The 27,417-nt window shown below is 42.1% G+C and overlaps 1 protein-coding gene across 6 annotated transcripts in view; it reads left to right on the forward strand.

Annotated features, from left to right (window-relative positions):
* The window catches only part of akap13 (A-kinase anchoring protein 13), a 406,551-nt gene that overhangs the window by 169,946 nt on the left and 209,188 nt on the right, over nucleotides 1-27,417 (forward strand). For all 6 annotated transcript variants that reach the window (XM_072565220.1, XM_072565221.1, XM_072565224.1 and 3 more), the window contains exons 6-9: nucleotides 26-209; nucleotides 7,439-7,631; nucleotides 9,190-10,924; nucleotides 23,914-23,987. In XM_072565220.1, the coding sequence (XP_072421321.1) occupies nucleotides 26-209; nucleotides 7,439-7,631; nucleotides 9,190-10,924; nucleotides 23,914-23,987 (2,186 nt within the window). The remainder of the gene's footprint in view (nucleotides 1-25; nucleotides 210-7,438; nucleotides 7,632-9,189; nucleotides 10,925-23,913; nucleotides 23,988-27,417) is intronic.

A 27,417-nucleotide genomic window follows, 5' to 3' on the forward strand; every position in this document is an offset into this window, starting at 1 on the left:
CATGTATGTGTTTGTTTCCTTTCAGCTTCCATCCCACGGGAAACCTTAATGCATTTTGCAGCGCGGCTGGGTTTGTCCAGACTAGCTTCCTTCCTACTCCAGCAGCCAGGTGGGCAGGAGGCTCTGGGTATCACCAACCTTGATGGTGCAACACCCGTTCATCTTGCAACACAGAGAGGTTTCCACAATCTCGAGGAGCTTTTTACCCAGTAAGTGTTCACCATTTCTGAGCATGGCTGCTTGCCATTCTGACTGCACAAAAGCTTTTGGCTGTTTTCTGGCCCAGACAGTAAACCCGTGCCACAGTTGTGAGAGCTTGTAGCAAATTAACGCCACCAGCTCTGAGCAGGTTTTTACAAAACCAAATAACTCCGTATGGTGGGGGTGGGGCGGGGGGTGCGGAATTCTCCTGTCGTCACAGTGTCTGGTGATCTTTTACCCTTTCAATTCCGTCTCTGAGTAAATGTATTAATTATAGTTTTGCATCTTTGTCTGTGTGGGGGAGGGAAGGTGCATATGTTTCTCTTCAAGACTGTTATTAAGAGCACTCTGCAGGTTTGGTGGTAAACTACATGTCCAAGGTATAATCAGCAAGGTAATGAGATCTTTCAGGATTGTAAGATAGGACCACGTGATGAGAACTCTAATATATTGAGTTGCATGTTTGTGAAGAGTTGTTATATGTGGAGTTACTGGTGCAGCTGCAAAATTTGCTACAGGTGAAACAGCCATCAGAGGAAGCATGAACCACAACCACAGCGTAAAAGCCGTTGGCTTCACAGTAAGCACCTTTTGTGGTCTTTTGAAGTGTTGAGGATATTGCTCAAAGAACCTGTCCAAGACAAAATCTGCAGTTGCAGAAATAATAATAAAACAGAAGATATGAGCAGATGCGTTAGCATCCGAAAAGATGCAATACAGGACTACAGCAATCAAACCTGTGTTTGTATTTTATGGCACATTATCAGCTTCATGAGTCATCCCAAAGTGCATTGTATCAATTAATTTTTTGTTTAAACTACTTGCAGATTGTAGTGAGACTCCCTCAGACAACAGGTGAGTATAGATTTGGAGAGGAATATTGATCAGGACAGTGGAGAAATTCCGTACTCTCTCTACACAAGATCTCTTCTATCTGTCTCAGTAATAATGTAAGAAGTCACATGATACCAGCGTATAGTCCAACAGGTTTATTTGAAAACACAAGCTCTTGGAGCGCTGTTCCTTTGTCAGGTAGAGTATATTGAGGTGACTGTGCTTACAAGCTGAACTAACTAGCATTTCAGAGGAAGTAAAAATCTTGTGGGATTTTGTTGCATCTTTAACAATGCACTGGTCAGACCATATTTGAAGTATTAAATACAGTTGTGCTCATCGCATTACAAAAGGTGGTTGCAATGACTCAACAGATTGCAAAGGAAGGGGAAAGGAAGCAGGTAACAGATAAGGAATGATTTTGGTAACAAGGTGACCAATCTTCGAAAGAGTTCTGATGAAGTCAATTGAAATTCATGTAGAACTGAGTGAGAGTCTAATGGTTCCACAGTTCGCAAAGAAAGCTGAGTGACATTAGAATCAGATCCATCACTTGAAGAAAGTTCAATTAGTACATCACCCATGGGACTGTCTTTAAGAAAGGGTAGCAGTGTTGGGGACTGTGTTTAAAATTTGTGGAATGGAGAGGATAGATTATCAGAAAATTGTGGTTTGGCAGCTAAATACCCTTTTCTTGATTTTACTTTGTTTCAAATTCCTTCCCTCTTTCACATCTGGAAGACTTTGCACTTGTATATTTGAAACACTGATTGGTTTTTCTGTAAGATACCGATACAACTGCATAAGATGTTTCTGACCTGATTAAGGCGTTTGCTCCTGTTTGTCCTGCATTGGGAAATGTAACTGTATTGAGACTATAATCTGAACTGTGCATGTCTTCATTTGAACATCACTTTCCACTCATCGTCGATGACTGATTTAAGATCGATGATTTGGAGATGCCGGTGTTGGACTGGGGTGTACAAAGCTAAAAATCACACAACACCAGGTTATGGTCCAACAGGTTTAATTGGGAGCATTAGCTTTTGGAGCGCAGCTCCTTCATCAGGTCATTGTCACAACGATCTGATGAAGGAGTGGTGCTCTGTAAGCTAGGGCTTCCAATTAAACCTAGTATTGTGTGATTTTTAACTTTGTACACCCCAGTCCAACACCGGCATCTCCAAATCATCGATCTTAAATGCCCTAAAGCATTTTGCAATGAATTACTTTTACAATGTGATAATCGTATGACAAATATTCCAGCCAAAAACAAAGTTTTACAAAGAGCAGAGAAATGTTTGATCAGTCAGTCTGGGGTTATGAGAGATAAGCTAGTTAATGAGTGGTCATGCCAAAGGCACTTTGTCTAATAGAAGCCTGGGTTAACTGGAGCAGTGGTTATTCAGGAAGTTTTTCTGCCATTATTCACTCAGTTGGCTGAATTCTTGCCTTAATCACAGGACTCCTACTGTGCAGATAGAGGCCATTCAGGCCATTGATTCTGCACCAACCCTTCAAAGCGCATCCCACCCGATCCCCGCAACCTTGCATTTACCATGGTTAATCCACCTTGCCTGCACAACCGTGGATACAGTGGGGCAATTTAACACAGCCAATCCACCTAACCTGCACATCTTTCGTCTGTGAGGGGAGTCCGGAGCACCTGAAAGATACCACACAGGCACGGGGAGAATGTGCAAACTCCACGCAGACAGTTGGAAGGTTGTGGAAGCAAGTCGCACTCCATAGACTGAAACAAAAAATTTAGAGTGGTGATCCACTCCAGTATTTGAGGGAGTGCTGCTGTGTCGGAAGTGCTGATTTTTGGCTGAGATGTTAAATTGAAGCTTCTTACATTCCCTCACATGAATGGAAAAACATCCCACCTTTTAGTTGGGTGGAGAGCAGAAGAATTCTGCCTGATATCTGGTCTCGAAGCCAATATTTAGTCATCTACCAGTGTCACTGAAGCACATCAGTCATCATTATGTTGCTGCCTGACACTGCGTTTTTTGGTTATTTGTTCTCTGACCTATTGTGGCTTATAATTTCAGGTTCTCCTGTCAGGCATTTTTGGATTGTTTAGCACGCTGAAGGCGCGATATAAATGCGGATTTTTGTTGTTTACCAGAACAACCAGCAAGATGAATAATTGCCCAGCAAAAACCGAACCAGTGGCACTTTCTCAGGCTGTAATTCTAGCCTTGTTGATACCACTTCAGGAAGAACAAATATATTTTCTTCTGCTAAAAATATATAATCACAGGGTTTAAAAACTTTCCAAAATATTTGATTTTTTTTTTGTTACTAGAGCTATGTGAAAGAATTATTTAGTGAATCCTTTACTGATATTAATCTATTATTCAGTGCTAGTTTAATTTAAAACTGTGTGACATACCCAGTGGTTAGGTTAGCTTTGTTGGAAAGATTCCTCTCTTTTACCGAAACATGGACCCTCCCACCCACCCCCCATGTCACCTTTTCCCTGTCCAGTAAAGTTACTGTGCCACTTCTGATTTGAATGTCAGCCATAGCTCAGGTACTTGTGTACAAGGATCAAATTGTGTCCAGTGTCATGCCTTAGACTTCTGCTGACCAGGGACTTGGCCTCAGAAGTCCAACCTTACTTCTGCAAAATAAGGTTCAAGGAGGAGAGTTTAATGCCATGAATTAAGATTGGATCCAGATGTACATTCTGCAAGAATGTTATGATCTTCAAAATTACCCAGTTCTCCTTTAGGACACATCTCAGTTTTACCTCCAGCACAAAATGATTCAGTAAGATGCTTCACCTCTGTAGCTGCTCCCACTTTCAAAGGGTTGGGGTGGAAGAGTAAAGATACCACAGTGAGCCCTACTCTGGCGCAGCCATTAATTAAAGCTCTGAATTCAGCACTCGTTTATGGTGATTTTTCGGTTGATTTGAACAAACTTTGTGATAAATTATTTTGATCAAAGGACTGGAACCATGTTGAGATTTCAATTTAGATCCAAATCCTCACAGTCACTGTGCTAATGTCAATCAGTAGCTTTGGTTGTCATTAAGTTGTCTTATTGAATTGACTTTTTGAATGCATAGATTTATGGATACAGTAGTTGCACATGTACGCCACCTGTAGTGTATCAATGCGTGCTTCACAAGGAATTGCACATTTAATAGAAAATCCTTGACTGTACCCAACGTTTGTCAAAGCCACATGATGTTCTTGAAAGTGTTGATGCATTGCTGGCCACCATTGACAACGGGGTTTCAATGATCTGGATGCAACTGTTTGCAGAATCTGGTAGGAGCCAGGCAAATGGAATGGACATCCTCTTAATAGGAATGGAATACAGGTATCTGCTTCAAAGGGACACTGCATCAAGCACCAATTGGTTTCCAGATGTTTTTGCTCTCACTATTGGACGCTCCCATAAAGTGCCTTTCATTAGTTTGCAGATAAGTTTCAGGGTTAAGCAAATTGCTTTGAATTGTTGTTAAGAATGTGGTTAATGATAATTTGGGAAGAGTTTTAAAGCAACTCCCAAAATTGCAATGCATGTGTGTATGTGCAAGAGAGCGAGAATAGGGTGTGGTAAAGCTTTACAATCAGTGTGTTGTCCTTGGTAATGTTTTAGAATGGTGTATGTCAGTACCATAAAATTAGGAGGAGCAGGAAGATATTTCTAAGGAATGCAGAAGGTTGAGCAAGTTGACTTTCACAGATTAGGATTGCACAAAATCCCCACTGAGGTGAGCGACCAATTTGAATAATAAAAACCAAAAATACTGGGGATGCTGTAAATCAGAAACAAAAACACAAATTGCTGGAATTCCAGTAATTTGTTTTTGAAACTGCTCTTGTTGATGCTGCATGAGGAGTGGAAACTAGATAAATTCTCTGCTCTTTGAATAATGTTATGGAGTCCTTTTTTTTGTCCATTTCAACAGTCTGGCAAATTCTCTTCAGCACTGCCTCTGAAAGTCTTTGACACTGTGACATTTCGTCAGGATTGCCCTAAAGCATCAGCCTAGCCTTGACAATTGAGAGTTACATTTGGGCTTTTATTTTAAAAGTTTACTTTTGGAAAGGAATATTGCAAGCAAGGTTAACATGTATTGCCCATCTCTGGTTGTTTGTCAGAAAGTGATATGAACCTTCTTCCTTAACCACTGTAATTTGTGTCACTGCTAGGTGGAGAGCTCAGTTTGAGTTCTGCCTGGGTTCACCATCTCCTGACCTCATAGCCTTTTTCCCAATGTGGACAAGAGAGTTGAACTCCGGGGAAGAAGTGAGAGTTACTGCCTTTGGCATCAAGGTGCTCTAGCAAAGATTAGATTAGACTAGATTAGATTACTTACAGTGTGGAAACAGGCCCTTCAGCCCAACAAGTCCACACCGCCCCGCCAAAGCGCAACCCACCCATACCCCTACATTTACCCCTTACCTAACACTATGGGCAATTTATCATGGCCAATTCACCTAATCTGCACATCTTTGGACTGTGGGAGGAAACCCATGCAGACACGGGGAGAACGTGCAAACTCCACACAGTCAGTCGCCCGAGGCAGGAATTGAACCCAGGTCTCTGGCGCTGTGAGGCAGCAGTGCTAACCACTGTGCCACCGTGCCGCCAAAGCTATAGTCGGTCAGAATCTGGGGATGTTCCTGCACTGATTGGAATTCTGCTTGGCAAAAAGGAAAATGGTTGTGGTTGTTGGGGGCCAGAAATCCCAGCTCCAGGACATCTCTGTGATAGTTCCTCAAGATAGTGTTCTAGGTCACATCTGCTTCATTGATGACCTTCCTTCCATCGTAAGATCAGAAGTCAAAATTTTTGTTGCTGATTGCACTGTGCTCACCACCATTTACAATTCCTCAGGTACTGAAGCAGCCCAATTTTAAATGTTACAAGATCTGGAAAATATCCAGGTTTGAACTGACAAGTGGCAAATAACATTTGCACTACATAAATGCGAGGCAATGACCATCTCCAGCAAGACAGAAAGTAGCTATTGTGTGTTGGCATTCAGTGAATCATCATCACTGAATCCCCTGCATTCAGCATACTGAGAATTGCTGTTGACCAGAACCTTGGAATTGATTACCATCGAGGGCTGTTGAGACTGGGTCACTGTGTATATTAAAGGTTGCAGTAAACAAGTTTTTAAATCAGTAAGGGAATCGAAAGCTATGGGGGAAAAGAAAGGCAGAAAGTGGAGTTGAGAGTTATTATCTATAATGTGGCTACAAGAGCGGGTCAGAGGCTCGGAATCCTACAGCAACCAACTCAACTCCTGACTCCCCAAATCATGTCCATCTACAAGGTACGAAGTCAGAAGTGTGATGGAATGCTCCCTGAATGAGTAAAACTCCAACAGCGCTCAAGTAATTTGACACCCCAAGACAAAGCAACCCATTTGACTGACACCAGATCTACAAGCATCCACTCCCTCCAACACGAACGGTCGGTAGCAGCAGTGTTTACCATTTACAATATGCCCTGCAAAGCTCCTGAGTCAGCAACTTTTGAATCCAGAACCACTACCATTGAGAACGACAAGAGTAACAGATAAATGGGAACATCACCACCTGCAAGTTCCCTTCCAAATAATTCACCTTGGAACTACATCACCGTTGTTTGAGTCGCTGGGCCAAAATCTGAGAACTTCCTTCCCCAGCAACATTGTGGGGATGCTTAAACCCAATAGACTGTTGTGGTTCAAGCAGGCAGCTCATCACTACCACCTGAAGGATGATGAGGGATGTGTCATAAATGCAACCCCAGCTAGTGAAGCCCACATCTCCTGAATTTTAACCTAGTGACATTGACAAAGGAATGGTAACATATCTAACCAACTCAAAATGTAGGAAGGTTATAAGTGAATCTGGAAATTGGGCACCCCAACTGTTTACTGGGGTAGGAGAGCTGCAATTAGGCTAAATTTGCATTTACCATCACACGCCTGGTCTGTTGTCCCTGAGCTCAAAAATTATGGCAAATTAAAATGCCAAGGATTCCGTGGCACATATGGTTGCACATATTGTTTTAGTGCCGCCTTTATTGCTCAAAGTTACTTACATTATGCCCCATTCTGTTGTCTCAACACACAACTGTGTTTTGAGTGGGTGGATGGAAGCCCATAGGAGATGTGCAGAAGCAGCTTGCTGATGGGTTCGCCTCTGATGTTCCTTCCACATCGCAACTTCAGCGGAAGCAGCTGGTGTTTGTTAGGCACCTCCCACCATCGCATTGAGGGGTGAAGGCAGCTGTACACAGCAGCAACTTCCATGCCTGATCTCTCGCCTTAACTGCTGTCTGCGTCCTTTTCTGTTGATGAATTGGCTCATTAAGAGTTACTTCAATCATGCAAAATTTAATATTTCGATATGTTTAACTGTTGCTCCTTCTGTTTTAGGCAAAAGCCTGATGCAGCGTTAGCAGGGGACGTAACACCGATCGCATCCTCGGAAGACTGTTCTGTACGCTACCAACGGCACTTGAATGTTTACATGTATACCATCAATAACCCCCAGGGAGCAGAGCTCAACAGTGTGGAACACAACATCAGTGAACTGCAGAGATATATCCAGACTCACAGATGTGAAATGGTAAGAACCAATTTCCAAAAGCTTTATTCTCATTTCTGTTATTGAAAGCTTGCAAGGAATGTCTTTATCAGGGACACCAGATGTATAACAAAGTGCATCAAACATCAGACACAATTCATCCAAAAACATGAAATTTGGATATTGTTCTATTTTGTTTGAGAGAAAATAGAGGCAATTTATTTCCAATTCAAATTCCACCATGTGCTGTGGTGGGATTTGAATCCAGGTCCCTAGACCATTATCTGGATCTCTGGATTAACAGTCCAGCGATAATACAACTAGGACATCACCACCCAGCAACTTGAGTCTTGATAAATCACCCCGACCAAACTACCACCACCCTCTCTTCAATTTTCCTGGTTTCCCTTGCTAACCTAAGGGTAGCTGAGCAGATCTGACTGCAAGGTAGCTCAATAGACCCTAATGATCAAATCTGAAACCCTCTGGTTAAGAGTGGTTCGGTTCCACACTGTACAGAACATTTGTAAGCCGAACCATTGAGCTTGGAAAAGCATTTTTCTTTTACAAGTGTAATATTAATATTGTTGACCTCATAGTTTACCACTAACCCTGTTGTTTTTCTTCAAATGTCCTTATTTTGGTCATGTTGCCATGCTGATCAGGTATAATTATCAAGAGAAATGGACAGGTTTGCAATTACAATAAGCAGCAAAACAGATGGTGCTGTATTTAATGGGTTTCAGATGTCCCACTGTAATCTATCTTCACAATTGGAATATCGGTTCATGTGTCTAGGCTTATGCTAATTATGTTATGTGTTTCAGGATTGTGGTAATTGCTTACAATTATCAATATTATTAAGGTTTATAAATTTGTGAATTAATTGTTAAGAGCAACCAGATGTCCTTTTCTAACTGGAACCACATTTTGTATTTTTATGATTTGTGTCAGGTTGAATAGCATTATATTATGCCCCAGTAGTAAATATAAAGCCTTAGTGAAAAAACTAATTTTAGTTAGAAAAGTGGAAGATGGTATGGATGAAACTTGAAAACTAATTTAGAATGATCATAATTGGTCACTATAAGGTTTGTTTCAAGCTGAGGTTGTGTATAGACAGGGCCATTTTGAATTTATAGCACCACTGACTGGAGGAAATGCAGAATACTAGCCAGAGGTTTGGCAGCGGGAACAGTCTGGGGTAAAGAAAAACATTGTATTCACGATGGAGCTGTTTGAAGGCCTCTGTCTAGCTTGCACTAAAGTTGCAATGGAGACCTGGAATCAGGGGCCAAACTGATTTCTGAGCAAAGGGAATTGAAACTCCCTGGAGTCTGATCTCTAACTTTAGATTATAATTTTAGCGTGGAAGTGAAGCAAAGCAATGAATTGCTTTGTGCAAGTGCACCTCTATAAAATAAAAACAGCTCATGAGTGTCCCATGGGAAGCATGCTGACTTAAGTGACACTGTGCTGGTACCAATGTGATAAATAAGCTTGGTTAGATGATTCTTGGTGCACTACTATATCTCAGCACAGCAATGTCTTTTGCAACACAGTGCGACCATTGATTCCTATTTCCTTTTTTTTTGAATAGGATACGCTTTCCGTGCCAACCAATCAGATGTCACAGCCTGAATTGTCACAACCTGTTGAGCTTGTTGAAAACTTAAGAACTGAGGAGGGTTGTAAAGCCAATAGTAGCAGCACCATTGCACAAATACCAATTGAAATGCCAGCTGAGAACTCAGTTTGCCTACAGGAGAGCATGCCAACTGATGAGGTGACTGATCGGTGTCCTGAGGGGATGCATTTTAAGCATCAAGAAAATATTACTCAAGACAGCATTACTGATACAAAATTGGAGAGAGCAACCGGTTATGAAGATCCATGCACATACCTGGAATGTGAAGGACAACAGGAGGAGGCTGTGTTGATGGTAGAGTCTGAAAATATACCAGGGAAAACTGTACTTTTGCAGAAAACATCTAATGGGGATTGTGATAATTACAGCGTGTCCTGTGACACAGCTCTTGTGGAAACTTCAGGACCATCTGAACAATTACATCACAATCAAGAGTACGCTTTCGAAGAGGATGCTTCACAAAGGGAGATGTCGGACAATATGTTAATTTTAAACAATGATAGTCCTGACAGTGAAACAGTAGTCACTATGAAACCCCTTGAAGTAAAGGAAGAACCTATTCCTATTGCAGAAAATAAGCTAGAAAACATCAAAAACTCTGTTGAATTGGTTACTGATAAAAATGCCCTGAGTGATAATGGTGGATCAACAGAGGAATTTACACAGCTGACGGACTGTCACGTTATACAACTGAATAATGGAAGTCCTCTACCCCCTGAACAGATTGCAGAAGTAGAAGGCAATATGGAGTTGAGCAAAGATGAGTCCAGTGCAGATATTAATGCCAGCATGACTAATGAAGCTAACGCTGAAGCTGGCTTTGAGATGAAAAATGATTCTCTTGACAAAATGTTTGCAAGTTCCCAAAACTTGATTCTCAATTCTGATGAGGAATGTGAAGGAGTAAACCATGAAATGGCTGTAGAGGAGGGGTTTGTACAGAGTCGCAAAGTGTCTGAGATATTGCAGTCACTGAATGACATTGAGGAGTATGAACAGACTCAATCTACATCAGAAGTGCTACACTTAAATGTGTTGGAAAGTGAACCTGAGCAAAATGATGACGAGTTGGAAGTGGACTGTCTTTGTGATGATCAGTGGTCTCAACAGGTTGACGCATTATTAGAAACTGCATTAGATTCCAACGTTGAGGACCATACTATGCCAATGGATGGCCAATCCATAGTGGATTTAAAAGAAGGAGCTTCTCAAAATGAGTGCATCAAAGAGTTGTTGTCATCTAAATGCAGCTCTGAAAAAGAGCCATCTTGGTTGCCGATGACAATGAAATGTCCCACTAAACATAATGAAGACTTTGGACCCCAAGGAGCCAAAAGGACGTTGGAGGTCCTAACCAAACCAACTGATACTGTTGCACATCTGCAAAACCAGGAAGTGTTGCTCAGCATAGTCGAAGAACCTGCTGATTATATGGTGAACAGTTATTCAGATTCTGAGGATCTGTTTCAACAAAATGGGAAACCTTCAACCATAGATGAGGAAGATCCCTGCGTAATGAAATGCTGTGGATCAGGAAGCAAAGCAAATGACAAAAGTGAAGACATTTTCCTTGGAAATGAAAAAATTAACACAATTCCTTTGGATTCAAAAGTGCTGCAGCATTCTGATCGAAAATTTAACATTGTACTGGATGCAAATGGGAATTTAGAAACTATCAGCTTTAAAGGTAAGTGCACCTGTGACAGAAATATTGTCTTGTTGAAAGTCGTAATGGTACCATGCTTTGTTTTTGGATTATGTAGATATTTTTAAAATAATTCACGTTTACCAAAACTGTACTTTTTATTCCATAAAAATGCAATATTGTGTGCATTTGTAAGGATGCATAGTACTCTCAACTATTGGTCCACAGAACAGAATTCAGTGAATAAAATTGCTGCTGCTTCAGAATAAAGTTCAGATAACGTAGTGTCCCAAAAAGTTAAGGGCCGTCAAGTGGCGTGATGGTAGTTGGGTTGTCACTAAACTGGTTCCCTCGTTCTTGTTGGGGCAGGGAGGGTAGACATGTCCCAAACAAGTCGGGAAAGGAATTTGGAGGATATTTTGTGCGAAATTTGCAGAACTTGCTTCATAACCTAATGTCACATAAAGGTTAGGAAGGAGTGTGTGAAGGTGAGCAGCACCCAAAGGAAATAACGTGAAGGCTGGATTCACACTGTAGATATTTTCCGATCCACCTGCTCAGATGTTATTGCACACCTCTGCAGCAAGTGCAACTTGAGCTCAGGCTCCCTGACTCAGACATAGGGACACTACCACTGCACCACAAGAGCCCTGGATTTATACTATGCTGTGGAGTTAATGGGGCATCTTGGACTAATATGTCTCACTCCAAACTCAGTTTAGACTTGATGTTAGTACTCTTCTGATATAGTGGGACAGTATATCCCTACCTTTGGGCCCAGAAGATGTGAGTTCAACATGTAGTTGCCCCAGACGTGTGTCCGAACATGTCCAAGCATGTTAAGTGAAAACGATTGGTTTTTTCACACCTTGACATTTGGCATACATAGCTCTTTTGTGACTCTGCAAAATGAAGGCACTTCACAGTGTTCCTAGCATTTTATTGGAATTTTACTTTATTCACTCATAGGATGTGGGCATCACTGGCTGAGCCAGCAATTATTACCCGTCCCTAGTTACCCTTGAGAAGGTGGTGATGAGCTGCCTTCTTGAGCCATGGTGGTCTACCTGCTGTGGGTTGACCCACAATGTTCTTAGAGACATTGACCAAACTACACTGAAGGAATGGAAATATATTTCCATGGTGTGGATGCGTTAGACTCAGATGGACAAAGTCAGAAGTAACAGGACACCAGGTTGCAGTCCGACAGGTTTATTTGAAATTGCAAGCTTTCAGAGCGCTGCTCCTTCATCAGGTGAAGGCAGTATATTTCCAAGTCAGGATGGTGAGTGGCTTCGAGCAGAACTTGACGGTAATGGTGTTCCCATGTATCTGCTGCCCTTGGCATTCTAGATTGAAGGGTCATGGGTTTGGAAGGTGCTGAATTTCTGCAGTGCATCTTGTACATTGTACACACTGCTGTTACTGAGGGTTGGTGGTAGAGGGGTTAAAAACAGTTAATTTAACTGAATCCCTCGATAGTGACTGAAACCTCAACCTTTGTGTTGGTTAACCCTCTCGACTGCCAGTCTAAAATGGCATCTGTTCAATTTTACTTCCTGCGTTAGCTCCACCACCTAACTTTACTCTCTGGAGATGTTCCATGGATGAAATATTCCCCAGCATTTACAAGATGAGAGATGATCTCATTGAAACTTAAAAAATTCTTAAAGGGCCAGTCAGAATGTGTGCAGAAAGGATGTTTTCTCCTGGCTGGCAGAATGGGAGTCCAATACTCGGGGAGGGGATGGGGTACAGTCTCAGATTTACGGACAGCTCTTTCAGGCCTGAGATAAGGACAATTTTCTTTACTCAAAGTGAATGGGGAATCTTAGGAATTCTCTGACCCAGCATGTTATGTAAGTTGGTCAATGAGTACATTCACGACAAAAATGGGTCAATTTCCAGATAAAATTACACCAAAGGATATGGAGATGGTGTAGAAAAATGGCATTGAGCTCGATGATCAGCAATGGTCTAGAACAGGCTTGCAGATTTGAAGGGCTGAATGGCCTATTCCGCTTCCTATGTTTCTGTAGTCTAACTGTGTTTTTTTTTGTTTCCATGTGGAGGTGAGGATGTCAGGTGGCGACCCACTCTATTACCAATCAGTTCATTCAGGGACTAATAACATCGAAAATAGTGTTTTCATTCAACATACTGAAGTGAGGCAGAGTCTATGGCTGACACAAAACAGTTGAATCACTTGCAGCTCTTGCAACATTCTGGCCCCTCGAGCATCTCTGATTTTAATCGCTTCACCATGGGAAACCGTTCTTTTAGTAGCAAAGCCTACATTCTGTAACTGTCTTCATCTTTCTTTCCTCATTTAACACATTCTTTAACCTATACCCTTTGACCAAGTTTTTAGTTATATAATTATCTTCTTGTGTGGTTTAACAATACTCCTGTGAGGTGTCTTGTGATGTTTTATTGCAGTAACAATGCTATATATAAATGCAAGTTATTGTCATTGAGCTGTATGGAATATTTTGCTGACGTGGAGTCCTCATTTGCCATTTGTTATTTCCATTTTTTATGGCTGTCTGTTTGACTTAAATTTAATATACACTTGTCAAGTTAATGCCTCAGTCGTTTCAGTTTAAAGTTACAATACTTGGTCAATAAGTAACAAAAGCTAACCAGACTCCACCGGGTTTATTTCTAAAAGGGTAGAATTGATAAGTAGAGTGGTTACGCTAATCTGGGAACAAACCTTTGCTGAGACCACACTTGGAGTTCCTTGCAGAGTTCTGGTTTGTATATTTTAAGAATATGGAGACAGTGAAGAGGATGGACAAGAACAACAGCAGAACTGTGAAGTTATACTCATCAGGGAAGGATGAAGATTCTGTCCATGTTGCTTTTGAAAAGAGGAAGTTGAGGAGTAACCTAATAAAGAGAAATCACTGTTTGATATGAATTCGATAGACTAATCGTGGAGTATCTTCCACCCTGAAGAACAACAAAAACAACTATCATTAATAGAGGATGTTCTTTGCCAAAAGATGAAAGAGAGAATACGGAAGAAATATCTTTATGTGGAAAACAGTAAATTTGTAAAACTCACTACAGAGGGAGTAAGTTTACTTAAATAGTATAGATTCAGGATGTAGGTTTGCGCAGAGCTGGAAGGTTCATTTCAGACGTTTCGTCACCATACTAGGTAACATTTTCGGTGAGCCGTCTGGAGGCTCACTGAAGATGTTACCTAGTGTGGTGGCAAAAAGTCTGAAAATGAGCCTTCCAGCTCTGTAAGCAAACTTACATCCAGAACCTCAGCCTGAACTACAAATCTTCTCAAAACTTGTTCGTATAGATTCACTTGATGGGGAAAAAATGAGTTTCTGTGGGAGAAGGATGATGCTGGTAGCAATAGTTACCTTTCTTAATTCCAAGGAAGATCATATTAGATTCTGTGTCAACTCTGTTTTTCTCTCTCCAATGATGCTATCTGACCTGCTGAGGTTTTTCAGCAGTTCCTGTGCATATTTCAAGTTTCCAGCATCTGCAGTATTTTGCTTTTCTCATACTGCATAAGAATGGGAGGAGATTTAAGTAGCGTGTAAACGCTTGTTGCGTGGACTGATTGTGGTGAATGGTCTGTTTGTGTTGTAATTTCAAAGTAACTTGGCTTTCAATACTCCTCACTGCTGCTTTCAGAAGACTATTTTTCAGATATCTGTCTGTATCGTCTCATTAGTCTGTTGTAGTAGAATTGGGGGTTGGTTGAGGGAGTCTCGAGGTGATAATGCATCAGCTGCGAAAAATGCATGTTCTGGCACATTTCTATCTTGCTGACCTTCGCTTTGCTGCTTTGAAAAGACATGGACATTTACCAGCACTGCTTCAGAGAGGAAGATGTGTAACACTGTGCTGGATGTTGTCAGAGACTTGGGAATGGGTTACTGTCTGACGAGACCCGGCAGAGGAAGCAAAATAAATGAATGTTTTGCTTTTTGAAGCAGCAGACACTTTTGTAAGGCTGTTGTTTGTTGATCAGTCTCTGCCCTGGTAGATAGCAGTGCTGACAAGGTTGGGTGGGACCCAGTATTTTCTGGTGGGAACTCTGGTTGTTCAATAAATAGGTTGGCCCTAAACAAACAATCATTACAGTAATTGTTATTCATACTTTTTTTAAGGGATAAATAGTTTTAGGTATGATTTAAGTACATATTTTTGTGAAAGATTACTTTTGTGCATGTGAGTAAGGAGATGTCGGCTGAACTAATATTTTATAATCTGGCACAGAGTTGTCTTTTGATGCTGAGCTGCTGTTGTGCAGTTACAACAATGACGCCATCTGGCATTTCCCCAAGATCTAATATTTCCAACTAAATTGACCCCAAAGAGTTTCTTTTGATTTCTTTACTTCCTCCATCAATTTTCTCTTTTGCTTCTCTTCTCTCTATTTCTCCTTATTCACCCCTTTCTTCCTTGTTGCCTTCATAAATGGCCCTTCCTCCATCTGCCCTTCCCTCATTGACCTCTTTTTAGTATTTTTGCTATTCAAGGAATGAAGTGAAGGCCCGGTTATATTAAGCTTGGGTTAAAACTAGTTCACAAACTTGTCACTAGTTTTGAAGAGTAGGATTGGTGAAAGATTATCGCACAAAAGGAGGTCATTTGTCCCATTATCTGTGCTCGATATAGAGATGGGAAGAGGGAGAGAGAGTTAATAACAGCCAGTTGTGCTGTTGGTTAAAGGAATGGGTAGTCAGCTGAGCCATTCAAAGATCAAGGTGCAAGGCTGGATTCCCAGAGTATATGCTGAGATACAATCATTCCTCTGTATCTGTGAAATCAGTTTTCATGAATTCACCTATCCACTCCAGAAAAATAAGTAACTAATTAGTCAACATCTGCAGGCAAAAATCATGTACCATTGGCCACTTTTATGGCAACCCAAAAATAATTATAAGCAGCATGTGTTGGGCAGCCACATCGCCTCCCGGGAGATGCGCAGAACGAATGTAAATGTGGTACCCTCTCTTATCCACCTTCTCCCCCTAACCTGAGCTTGGATACTCTCAACACTCCCTCCTCCCCCACCCCCACTTTGTTTCATTGAAGTTAGCTGTGGGCATCCTGCTGTTGCCCTTGTGCCCTTTGTATTATCATGATGGCTCCCAAGCTCTTGCTAGTGTGTCTAAGCACCTGCTGCTAACAGCAGCTTTACTGGTCAACATGTCCCTCCATTGCACCAAGCCATTTGGAGGGAGGTACTTTGAGACTTTGAACACTGGTTGCAATATTTGACAATAGAAATAATCCTGCAGAGCTGAATGTTTGTTAATTTCAGAGAGTGTTGAGGGGCCAAGCAATCACATCATGAGAGCTGGAAGTGATGTTATAAACCCAAACAGAAAGTGCTAGAGAAACTCAGCAGGTCTGGCAGTGCCTATGAAGGGTTAACATTTCGAGTTCAACATGACTTCTTCGGAACGTCATCCCCAGTACTTTGCTCTTATTTTAGTGATTTTTGTGAATGTCCTTCATGCTTTCACCAATGATTAATAACCAGGTGGCTGCATGATTAATCTTGCAGTTATAATGTGTTAGGGTCATTTTAATGATCATTTATAATTAATTATTAGAAAACGACCGACCGAAGTTGTCCCAAGTTTGGACGTTACAATTGGACACATCTCGATCTTGTTCTCATTGCCAGCTCCCCCCCCCTCCCCCGCAGTGTGAGATCTGTACGTTGGCAGCTGTTTGGCTGGCTGGCCTTGTAGAGGGCAGTGAGAATTTCCATTGTCACCACTTGCTGGTGCTGTTTCTCCAGAGACAAGTGCTGCAAGAGTAATTCTGATATTTGGCCAGCTCATCTCTCCACACACACAATTTTGGCATGAATATTGTTTTCCATGCTTGAGCCAGGATGCCACAGATCAATATGCACAGAACATGGGCCTACTCAACCCACAGCCTGAACCTAGGCCCAAAGCCCATTCTGTGATACAAACACATAAAGGGCATGAAAATCTTGGGTTTTCCCAATGTTTACAAGTTTTGTTTCCAGTTTTCCCTTGCAGAGTCCCCCTCCCAAAGACCCAAAATTTGTTGATCCATTGTCCCTGCGAGTTCCCTGGTGCTTATTCTTCACTTGAAAACCTAGTATCACCTCAGATCTTGCTAGCATGGCCTGCTCCCATTCCCATCCAAAAGTCATTTGGTATAGTTGGTAAGAGGTGTCTATCTTCTGTATGCCTCCAGGGTGAAGTTCCTGGCCTCCATAGGCCCTGTGCAATGAGAAATTGACTAAATCCACAGTATCATTCCATTCGGGAATAGTGTAGCCAGAAACCTGCAAACTCATAGCTGTGACATAGGCTCCATTCAGGACATGGCTTGTGCTGTTGGGAAGTTAGAAATATCTTCCAGGGTAATGAGTGGCACAATAGCTCAGTGATTAGCAGTGCTGCTTCATAGTTCCAGGAACCCAGGTTCGATTCCAGCCTCGGGCCACTGTCTGTTTGGAGTTTGCACGTCCTCCCTCTGTGTCTGCGTGAGTTTCCTCCGGGTGCTCCGGTTTCCTCCCACAATGCAAAGATGGGCAAGTTAAGTGAATTGGCCGTGCTAAATTGCCCATAGTGTCCAGGGATGTGGTGGATTAGCCATGGGAAATGCACGGTTACAGAGATTTAGTAGGGGGTGTGGTTTGGGTGAAATCCTCTTTGGAGAGTCAGCTTGGACTCAATGGGCCAAATGACATCCTTCCATACTTGTAGGGATTCTATAATTCTGATGCCTCTCGTCCACAACTGATTCTGCACTGGCTGGCCAATGCCTGTTGTCTGGCCACCAGCTGTGAGGTTGGCAAAGGTGCAAATAATATTTACATTGAGCTACATTGTCAGTTTCTGTTTTAATGCTCATATCTCAGCTCTTCAATATGTTCAATATGCATCCTCACTATTTCCCAATATTGTGCATGCTCTACAAAGTCTATGGCTGTGTAGAAATGGGAAGAAGATAGAAAATGAAAAATGTAATCTGGGGAGTCCAAAAGAGTTGAGCAAGAATGATCAAGGAAAATAGAGAAGAGGAAGAGACCGATATTATTTTACAGACACCAGAGCAGTGACTTTGAGTAAAAGGACAAGTGTCTAGTCTGAAGATATCTTAAGGAATGTTCAATCAGTAGTAAATCAGTAGTAATTTATTGTTTGGAATAATGATTAACTTGAGGAAGCCTTATGAGGGGAAGGAAGTGAGTGTGGGAATGGGTCAAGGGTGTATTGGGAGGGGTGGTGTGTGCAGTGGAGGATGAGGGTAAGGAAACGAGTCGACAATGATGTTGGCACAGCTGTGACACTCCTCCAACATTGTACATGAGGCTGAGGCTTTGCCTAGCGTGAGTTTACTTTATTGCTTGGAAACGTGCTCTATTGCAAGACTTCACAGGTGAGATACTTCTTTGGAACTGGTTCGATCGAGTTATAAAATGAATAAAACAAGAGGCTGACTTTATACAGCTGCTTCTCAATGCCAGGAGCATGTCTGTCTGCTGGCATTGAGCTCCTGTATTTAGAAAGGAGGCAAATACAATAGGAAGGAGACCGTCAGAATTGCACTATTCACTGCGTGCTGTGAAGCTATTGCATGTTTGCAATTTGTTACTATATCTTCACTGGCTGTTGCACGATCCAGTATGTGTGACTTCAGTTACAATTCCATCAGTTAAATACTCTATAAATGGCCTCACTCATGTTAGCGACTGACCCCCGTATCCTCTCAGTTTTGGGATTTTTTTTTGTTTTGAGAGCAGGGGGAGGAAATTATTCCACAATTTATTTTGGTGCTTATTTGAGACTTCTGAAAAGTGGATAAAAATAAAGAACGTCAAAAGCGAATTGAGTGTCAGATAAAATGACATTATGTAGTTGAGGAAAGTTATCTGTATTACCAATATTGTCCGTGGAACCACCATCCATTGTAATACTTATTGCAAGTGCAAATGTTTAATCCGTAGGTAACCACTATGGGTCAGTGTTAGCATGTTCATTCTATGGGTGTGTGTATGTAACAAGTGAAATGAATGTACTCTAGAAAGTCGGCAGATCTGGCAGCATCTGTGCAGAGAGGAACAACATTAAGGTTTTGAATCCATTGTGACTCCTCTTTGGTCATTAGGCGGCATGGTAGCTCAATTGTTAGCACCAGGGATCTGGGTTCAATTCCAGCCTTGGGCAACTGTCCAAGTGGAGTTTGCGCTTTCTCCCCTGTGGGTTTTCTCCGGGTGCTCTGGATTCCTCCCATGGTCCTAAGATGTGCAGACTGGGTGGACTGGCCATGGGAAATGCAGAGTTACAGGGATAGGATGGGTCTGAGTGGGATGCTGTTTCCAAGGGTCGTCTGAACTTGATGGGCTGATTGGCCTGCTTTCACACTGTAGGAATTCTGTCACATTGTCTCCTCATTGCACTGGATGGAGTTTGTTGCAGACTTTGGCATTAACCCTTTCAGTAACATTACTTTAAATAGGGGTCCCCAATTTACAAATGTCTGATTTACAAACACTAATACTTATGAGCACGGTCCCGCGCAGGGATGTAATTTTAAAGATCAATGTACTTAGGAACAGCTACGTTATATTGTCCTGTATTCTGTTTCAACTTCTGTACAAAACGTTTAGTGAATGGACTCGAAAACAGAATCCATTTGCAATCTGGGGACTGCCTGTACTACACTGAGTTGGTCGTGCACATGTGTTATACTATAAAAACTGTCTGTCATACGTCTAGATGTATAAACTCAGCAATATTCACTCACAGGACGACTTTAACAATTGTCTTTCCCAGTTTTATGTGCGACTTTCAAAGACTTAATTGAAAGCTTGGAAAACTTTGGGAAGCCAGAGTGGATTCTCAGTTCAAATTCAAGCAAAAAGGATGGGAGACAAAGATTTCAATTAAAGATAAATGGATCATCATTGAAGAGATTTGATTAATTGAGTATAACCTGGCAATGGTGAGAATAGGGTCAAAGAGAGTACAGAGCTGAAAATGTGTTGCTGGAAAAGCGCAGCAGGTCAGGCAGCATCCAAGGAACAGGAGAATTCTTCAGGAGAACGGCTGATGCCCGAAACGTCGATTCTCCTGTTCTTTGGATGCTGCCTGACCTGCTGCGCTTTTCCAGCAACACATTTTCAGCTCTGATCTCCAGCATCTGCAGTCCTCACTTTCTCCTCATAGAGAGTACAGCACAAAACAGATCCTTAAGTCCAACTCAACTATGATGCGCAGATATCCTAAATTACTCTAGTCCCATTCGCCAGCATTTGGCCCTTATCCTGCTAAACCCTTCCTATTCGTATACCCATCCAGATACCTTTTTAAATATTGCAATTGTACCAGCCTCCCCCACTTCCTCTGGCAGCTCATTCCATACATGTACTACCTTCATGTTAAAAAGTTGCCCCTTAGGTCCCTTTTAAATCTTTCCCATCTCACCTTAAACCTATGTTTTGGACACTCTCACCCCATGGAAAAGACCTTGGCTACTCATCCTTGTCCATGCCCCTTATGATTTTTGTTGAACATGAATATTGATGGAGGAAGGGAAAGAATTGTGTGTTAGTATTTAGCTACTTCAGTAACATGATGATGAAATAGTGCTATACTTTAACTATCTTGAATAATGGAGCAGTCACGTGAGCCTGTAGCTCCATTCATGAGGTTCGACGTGGAAAGGGATGTTTATCTAAAGTATCCTGAATGCAGAATCAATAAATGTGCACTGGCCGTGTGCATTTCCTTAACTTTGTATCACTGGAGCCTTTGAAAGTCAAAAATACAGTTGAAAATGCTGGGAATGCTGAGCTGCTCTGACAGAGAACAGACAGGGTAATGTTCAAGTAGGCACTCGTTCATTCGTCAGCGACTTCCGCCTAGTCTGACCCTGTGAGGCCAATTATAGAAAGATACTGTGATGGGCTTCTTCAGTTAAAATTAGTATTTTGTTGATTGGTTGCAACTATAAAAGACTGGCATTCAAAAGAATCCTTCCAAATCCGGAGTGTTCAATGTCTTTGGCTCGGTAACAGAGCACCTCCAGAATAGAGAGGAAGTCTCATTGATTAACTTTGATTTCCTTCAGATTTTCCTTTTGCCTCTTCTCATGGGACTTTTTTTGATTTTGTGATGCTGAATTCTCTCTGAATACTCCCAACATTTCATATTATCCCTTTTCTCTTCCTAGGCCGACTCTTGTTCTTCCTTTCCTTCCTCCTCCCACCACCTTCCCCCCACCCCCCATCCTCTCTCTTTTCTCCTTTTCTCCTTTTCTCTCCCTTCTTTCTTATTCTCTGTTGTTCTCCTTCTCTGTTGTTATCCTTTTTATCCCTTTCTTTCTCATTCTCCCTCACTTTCTGTTTCTCTTCCTCTTGTTCTCTTAATTGCCCTTTCTCTCCCTCTCTTGCACTACTCTTCTCCTCTCTCTCTCTCTCTCTCTCCTTATTACCCCTTCCCTCCCTCCTTCTCTATTTCTCTGAGCCTAAATATCTTGCTTCCAGCTCCAAATATGAATTACCAAAGCCATCTGGTGGTTATGTAGAGTAATGATGCTTCTGAATTCCTATCTGGTGCACCACAAATTAAATAGCAGTGAGCATTGAAAAGACTGTATGCTCTGCAGATGTGAGTTTATGAAAATTAACACTTGGTAACACTTATCATCCGATTTTAATTGCCAGCTGTGATTGGCAGGACCCTGTGTTTGTGCTTATTATTGTTTTGGGAAGCCAGTTTGTTTGCCATTAAGCTAATCTGCCAAAAACACATTGCCTTTGAATGATAATCTGCTGAACCTGATGCCCTTTCAGATAATTTATCCTTTTAAAATTAAACATTTTTGTTTGGGATCCCTGTCTGGAACTGAATATGGGAAGTGCCTGGCAGTGGTTCGCAATCTCACATATGCCCTGCATGGGGTAACTTGTGTCTGGTCTTTTTTTGTCACTTGATCTTCCTACTTGTTGTGTACTGACAGAGAGCACTTTAGTCCTGAGAGAATTTGTGTGTGTGTGGAGAACAGAGACCAACCACTGGTTGTCATTGCCCCATGCTGCATCATGACTTGCTTCTTACCTCTGTAAATTCAGAAGCAGCTGCGCCCCAGAAATTATTCAATAAGTAATCTGAACTATTTTGTCTTGCCCACATTTTAATCTGCTCTGTACTCCCATTGTGAATATTAATGGCAAAGCTAGAGCAGTCAGGGTGCGACAGTGTGTTGTTCTGGGACTTGACAAATTTTCACTCAACTGATGGACATCGCTCACAATGGTTCAAATAGCAAAGAAGAAAGTAAACATTATCTTCATTTTTAACGTCAGCTGTATTTCAGGCCTCTGAGCTGCAATGTCGTTTTTTAAAATGTTGTACAGTTGGTGTGACATCTTTGATGATGAGCTGGTCTATGAAGTTGGGGAACTGGATGTAGACGGAGTTTACTCGCGCTCCTACTGCGACTACTAACCAAAATGAATAGATTTCTCATTGTGACTAAACTCTTAAAGCATTAATGAAGACCTCCATTCTATTCTATTGTTGAGCCCCTTTCCCAAGTAGAAAGCGGATTTTTAGGTAAATGCTCTGGTTAACACTCCAGCTAGTTTTTAATCTTTACCGTGTCCACGTTTCCACATTCTGTTAGCTCAGCATTTGCAACATTAGCACTATCTGGAGTGAGACTGGTCTCTGGCCTTTGGTGAACAATGGGGAATCATTGTCGATGGATGTGGTGAGTGCACCATTTAGTAATGTGAAGACATTTCCCTGTAGATATCCAATAGATGTGACAGAATCCACATTAGGGTAGATTGTACCTAGTATTTGAAAGAATGAGCAGTTTTCTCACAGAGCTGCCTGAAGTTTGTTCAATAAGCACATGCTCTTTTTCTCCCCTTTATTATCTGCTGATTGAAAGTGATACTGTCCTGTATGAGAGCCATCATCGATTGTTGTGTGTGGATCTGAAAAGGGTTAACATTGAGTGCCATAAGCTCCACTCACTATGATGATGTCATCTGACTTGGTGGAATGAGCTGAGGATCTTGAAGGAGTGAGATCCAACATTGGGTCCTCCTCAATATCTCGGTAGCAATATCAATCCTGTCACTACAAAGATAGAATCACCACAGTCTTACCAGACCATAGGGCTGCTCTCCCATTCCAGACAGACAACTCATGATGTTTTAACCTGAGGGTCACAACACCTCAGGCAAGGGTAGAGATTGAGGAGGAGTGTCCTTCATGGTAACCTCAACTGGAGTAGGAATTGAACCAAACTGCTGGTGTTATCGGTATCACAAACCAGCCACCCAGCCAACTCAAGCTAACAGTCCAGGTATATGCACAGTGCTGCTATGAAGGAAATGTCAGATTGCAAGTTTTGGGTGCTTCCATGCAGGTTCTACACTTGTTTTTCTGGTTGGTAAATGGTGCAGGTTTGGAAGGTGCAGTCAAAAAAAAGTCTTGATGTGTTACTGCAGTGCATCTCAAAGATGATATTGCTGTTTTTGCCTCAGAGGTGGAGGGTGTGAATCTTGAAGATGCACCATTTCTTCATCGTGGATATTGTTGTGTTTCTTATCTGCACATATCCAGGCAAGTTTCTCATTTCTGATACGTGTATGTTTGACAGATGGATGAGCATTGAGAATCAGGTCAAGAGATGTGTTACTCACTACAGAATTCCCACCCTCTTGTCGTCACACTATTTTACGTGGCTAATCCATTTAAATTCCTTATGATGAATGTGTGAGCCTGGATATGATTTATTCAGTGAAGCTTGTTTGATGAAACATTGAAAAGAAAGTTCCTTCTGCACAATAAAGGCCAACAGAATACCAAAGGATTGACACATGTGGTGGCATTGTCCTGTTACTTTTGTGATGTTGTAGACTTTGCCTCAATCCTGAATTAAATGTCTTGTCCAATGCTGTGTAACTCTACTCACCATTTTACACTCTCTGCTTGCTGGGAGGCAACTGATGCATCTCTCTCTCTCTCTCCTAATTTCAGAAGGACTACCAGAGGACGAAGATGATTGTGTCCAGAAACTGCCTGAGGATCTTGCTGAATTTGTCTCTGAACAGGTAAGTTGACACATTTGCTGTAATGTAACGTCTCCTGGAGAGATGTGAGGATTGCTTTTTACATAGTGTGGATTGCTCTGTGTTCCTCATGTGAGTTTGTTTGTGGTTACTGGAATGACTTTCTTCCTGAGTGAAGGCCGAAGTCTGGTGTTCTCACAGTAAAATCAATTGCATGTTACCCGTCAGCTGTACAGAGTCCTATTGGACGGTATTGGATGAAGTCTGAATCAGCTGAAGACTTGTTGAAGGGGGCTTCACTGGTCTAGACTTCTCTAAATATGTGTTTAGAATTAACGTGCCAACTGCCAAAGTGAAACTGAGGTAAAGCCTGAGAAGTATGTTATGGTGCATCAACTTTATCAAGGTATTGGACCTCAAGAAAGGGACTTTGTGGAGTGCCTCTGAGATGGATTCTTAGAACAGCTGGTGCTGGAGCCGACCAGGGAGAAGGCAATTCTGGATCTGGTACTGTGCAACGAAACAGAATTGATCAGGGGCCTCGAAGTGAAGGAGCCATTGGGAAGTAGTGACCATAATACAATAAGCTTCAATCTGCAATTTGAGAGGGAGGGGTACAATCGGAAGTGACAATATTTCTGTTGAATAAAGGGAACTATGGAGCTATGAGGGAGGAGCTGGCCAAAGTTCAATGGTGCATTACCTTAGCAGGGATGACAGTGGAGGAACAATGGCTGATATTTCTGTGTATAATGCAGAAGTTGCAGGATCAGTTCATTCCAAAAAGGAAGAAAGATCCTAGGAGGAGGCATGGGTGGCCGTGACTGACGAGGGAAGTTAAGAAACATATAAAGTTAAGAGAGAAAAAGGATAACATTTAAAAGATAAGTGTGAAAAGGGAGTACTGGGAAGCTTTTAAAGAACAATAGAGGATTACTAAGAAGGAAATACGCAGAGAAAAAATGAGGTACGAAGGTAAACTGGCCAAAAATATAAAGGAGGATAGTAAAAGCTTTTTTTTGGTATATGAAAGGCAAAAAAATGGTTAAGACTAAAATTGGGCCCTTGAAGAAAGAAACAGGGGAATATATTACGGGGAACAAAAAAATGGCAAAAGAATTGAATTGGTACTTTAGATCTTTGTTCACTGGGGAAGACACAAGCAATCTCCCCGAGGTAACAGTGGCTGAGGACCTGAACTTAAGGGAATTTATATTTGCCAGGAATTGGTGTTGGAGAGACTGTTAGGTCTGAAGGTTGATAAGTCCCCAGGGCCTGATGGGCGGCACGGTGGCACAATGGTTAGCACTGCTGCCTCACAGCGCCAGAGACCCAGGTTCAATTCCCGCCTCAGGTGACTGACTGTGTGGAGTTTGCACGTTCTCCCTGTGTCTGCGTGGGTTTCCTCCGGGTGCTCCGGTTTCCGCCCACAGTCCAAAGATGTGCAGGTCAGGTGAATTGGCCATACTAAATTGCCCGTAGTGTTAGGTAAGGGGTAAATGTAGGGGTACGGGTGGGTTGACTTGTTGGGCCAAAGGGCCTGTTTCCACACTGTAATGTAATGTAATCTAATCTAATCCCAGGGTACTGATGGAGGTGGCTCGAGAAATTGTGGTTGCATTGGTGATTATTTTCCAGAGTTCGATAGATTCAGGATCAGTTCCTGCGGATTGGAGGGTGGCTAATGTTGTACCACTTTTTAAGAAAGGTGGGAGAGAGAAAACAGGAAATTATAGACCAGTTAGTCTGACCTCAGTGGTGAGAAAGTTGCTGGAGTCCATTATAGAGGATGAAATTACAACACATCTGGATAGTAGTAACAGGATAGGTCAGAGTCAGCATGGATTTATGAAGGGGAAATCATGCTTGACTAATCTTCTGGAATTTTTTGAGAATGTAACTCTGAAGATGGACGAGGGAGATCCAGTAGATGTAGTGTACCTGGACTTTCAGAAAGCTTTTGATGAAGTCCCACATAGGAGGTTAGTGAGTAAAATTAGGGCGCATGGTATTGGGGGCAAAGTACTAACTTGGATTGAAAGTTGCTTGGCTGATAGGAAACAAAGAGTAGTGATTAACGGCTCCATTTCAGAATGGCAGGCAGTGACCACTGGGGTACCGCAGGGATCAGTACTGGGACCGCAGCTTTTTATAATATATGTTAATGATATAGAAGATGATATTAGCAATAACATTAGCAAATTTGCTGATGATACTAAGCTGGGTGGCAGGGTGAAATGTGAGGAGGATGTTAGGAGATTACAGGGTGACCTGGACAGGTTAGATGAGTGGTCAGATGCATGGCAGATGCAGTTTAATGTGGATAAATGTATGGTTATCCACTTTGGTGGCAAGAACAGGAAGGCAGATTACTACCTAAATGGAATCAATTTAGGTAAAGGGGCAGTACAGAGAGATCTGGGTGTTCTTGTACACCAGTCAATGAAGGTAAGCATGCAGGTACAGCAGGTAGTGAAGGCGCCTAATAGCATGCTGGCCTTCATAACAAGAGGGATTGAGTATAGAAGCAAAGAGATTCTTCTGCAGCTGTACAGGGCCCTGGTGAGACCACATCTGGAGTACTGTGTGCAGTTCTGGTCTCCAAATTTGAGGAAAGACATTCTGGCTATTGAGGGAGTGCAGCGTAGGTTCACGAGGTCAATTCCTGGAATGGCAGGACTACCTTGCACTGAAAGGCTGGAGCGACTGGCCTTGTATACTGAGAGGGGATCTGATTGAGACATATAAGATTATTAAAGGATTGGACACTCTGGAGGCAGAAAACATGTTTCCACTGATGGGTGAGTGCCAAATCAGAGGACACAGCTTAAAAATATGGGGTAGACCATTTAGGACAGAGGTGAGGAGAAACTTCTTCACCCAGAGAGTGGTGGCTGTGTGGAATGCTCTGCCCCAGAGGGCAGTGGAGGCCCAGTCTCTGGATTCATTTAAGAAATAGTTGGATAGAGCTCTCGAGGATAGTGGAATCAAGGGCTATGGAGATAAGGCAGGAACAGGATACTGATTAAGGATGATCAGCCATGATCATATTGAATGGTGGTGCAGGCTCGAAGGGCAGAATGGCCTACTCCTGCACCTATTGTCTATTGTCTAAATTTACTGTTGTCACAAAGCTGCTCCCTTTTTTCTAAAACCTGTTCCTTTTCTCAAAAATACTGTGTCCTTGATATTTTTTTTCAGAGGGGCCAGGCTCCGATTAGACTGGTTTGGTACAGAGCTGAAAAGGATTTTGAGAGGCCTTTGTTTATATGTAAACAGATGAGACTTCAGGCCAAAGTGGTCATGTTTTTGAAGTGGCCTGTATAATGAAAGGGGAGTGGTCAGCTCTCCAGCTGAGCAGTTCAGTCCAGAGCTAGTTGGGGGTTCAGCTGTGTGGAAACAGGCTCTCTCTCTCTCTCTCTCTCTCTCTCTCTCTCTCTCTCTCTCTCTCTCTCTCCCTCTCTCCCTCCTT

Source organism: Chiloscyllium punctatum, chromosome 48 (assembly GCF_047496795.1).
Source record: "Chiloscyllium punctatum isolate Juve2018m chromosome 48, sChiPun1.3, whole genome shotgun sequence".
NCBI lineage: Eukaryota > Metazoa > Chordata > Chondrichthyes > Orectolobiformes > Hemiscylliidae > Chiloscyllium > Chiloscyllium punctatum.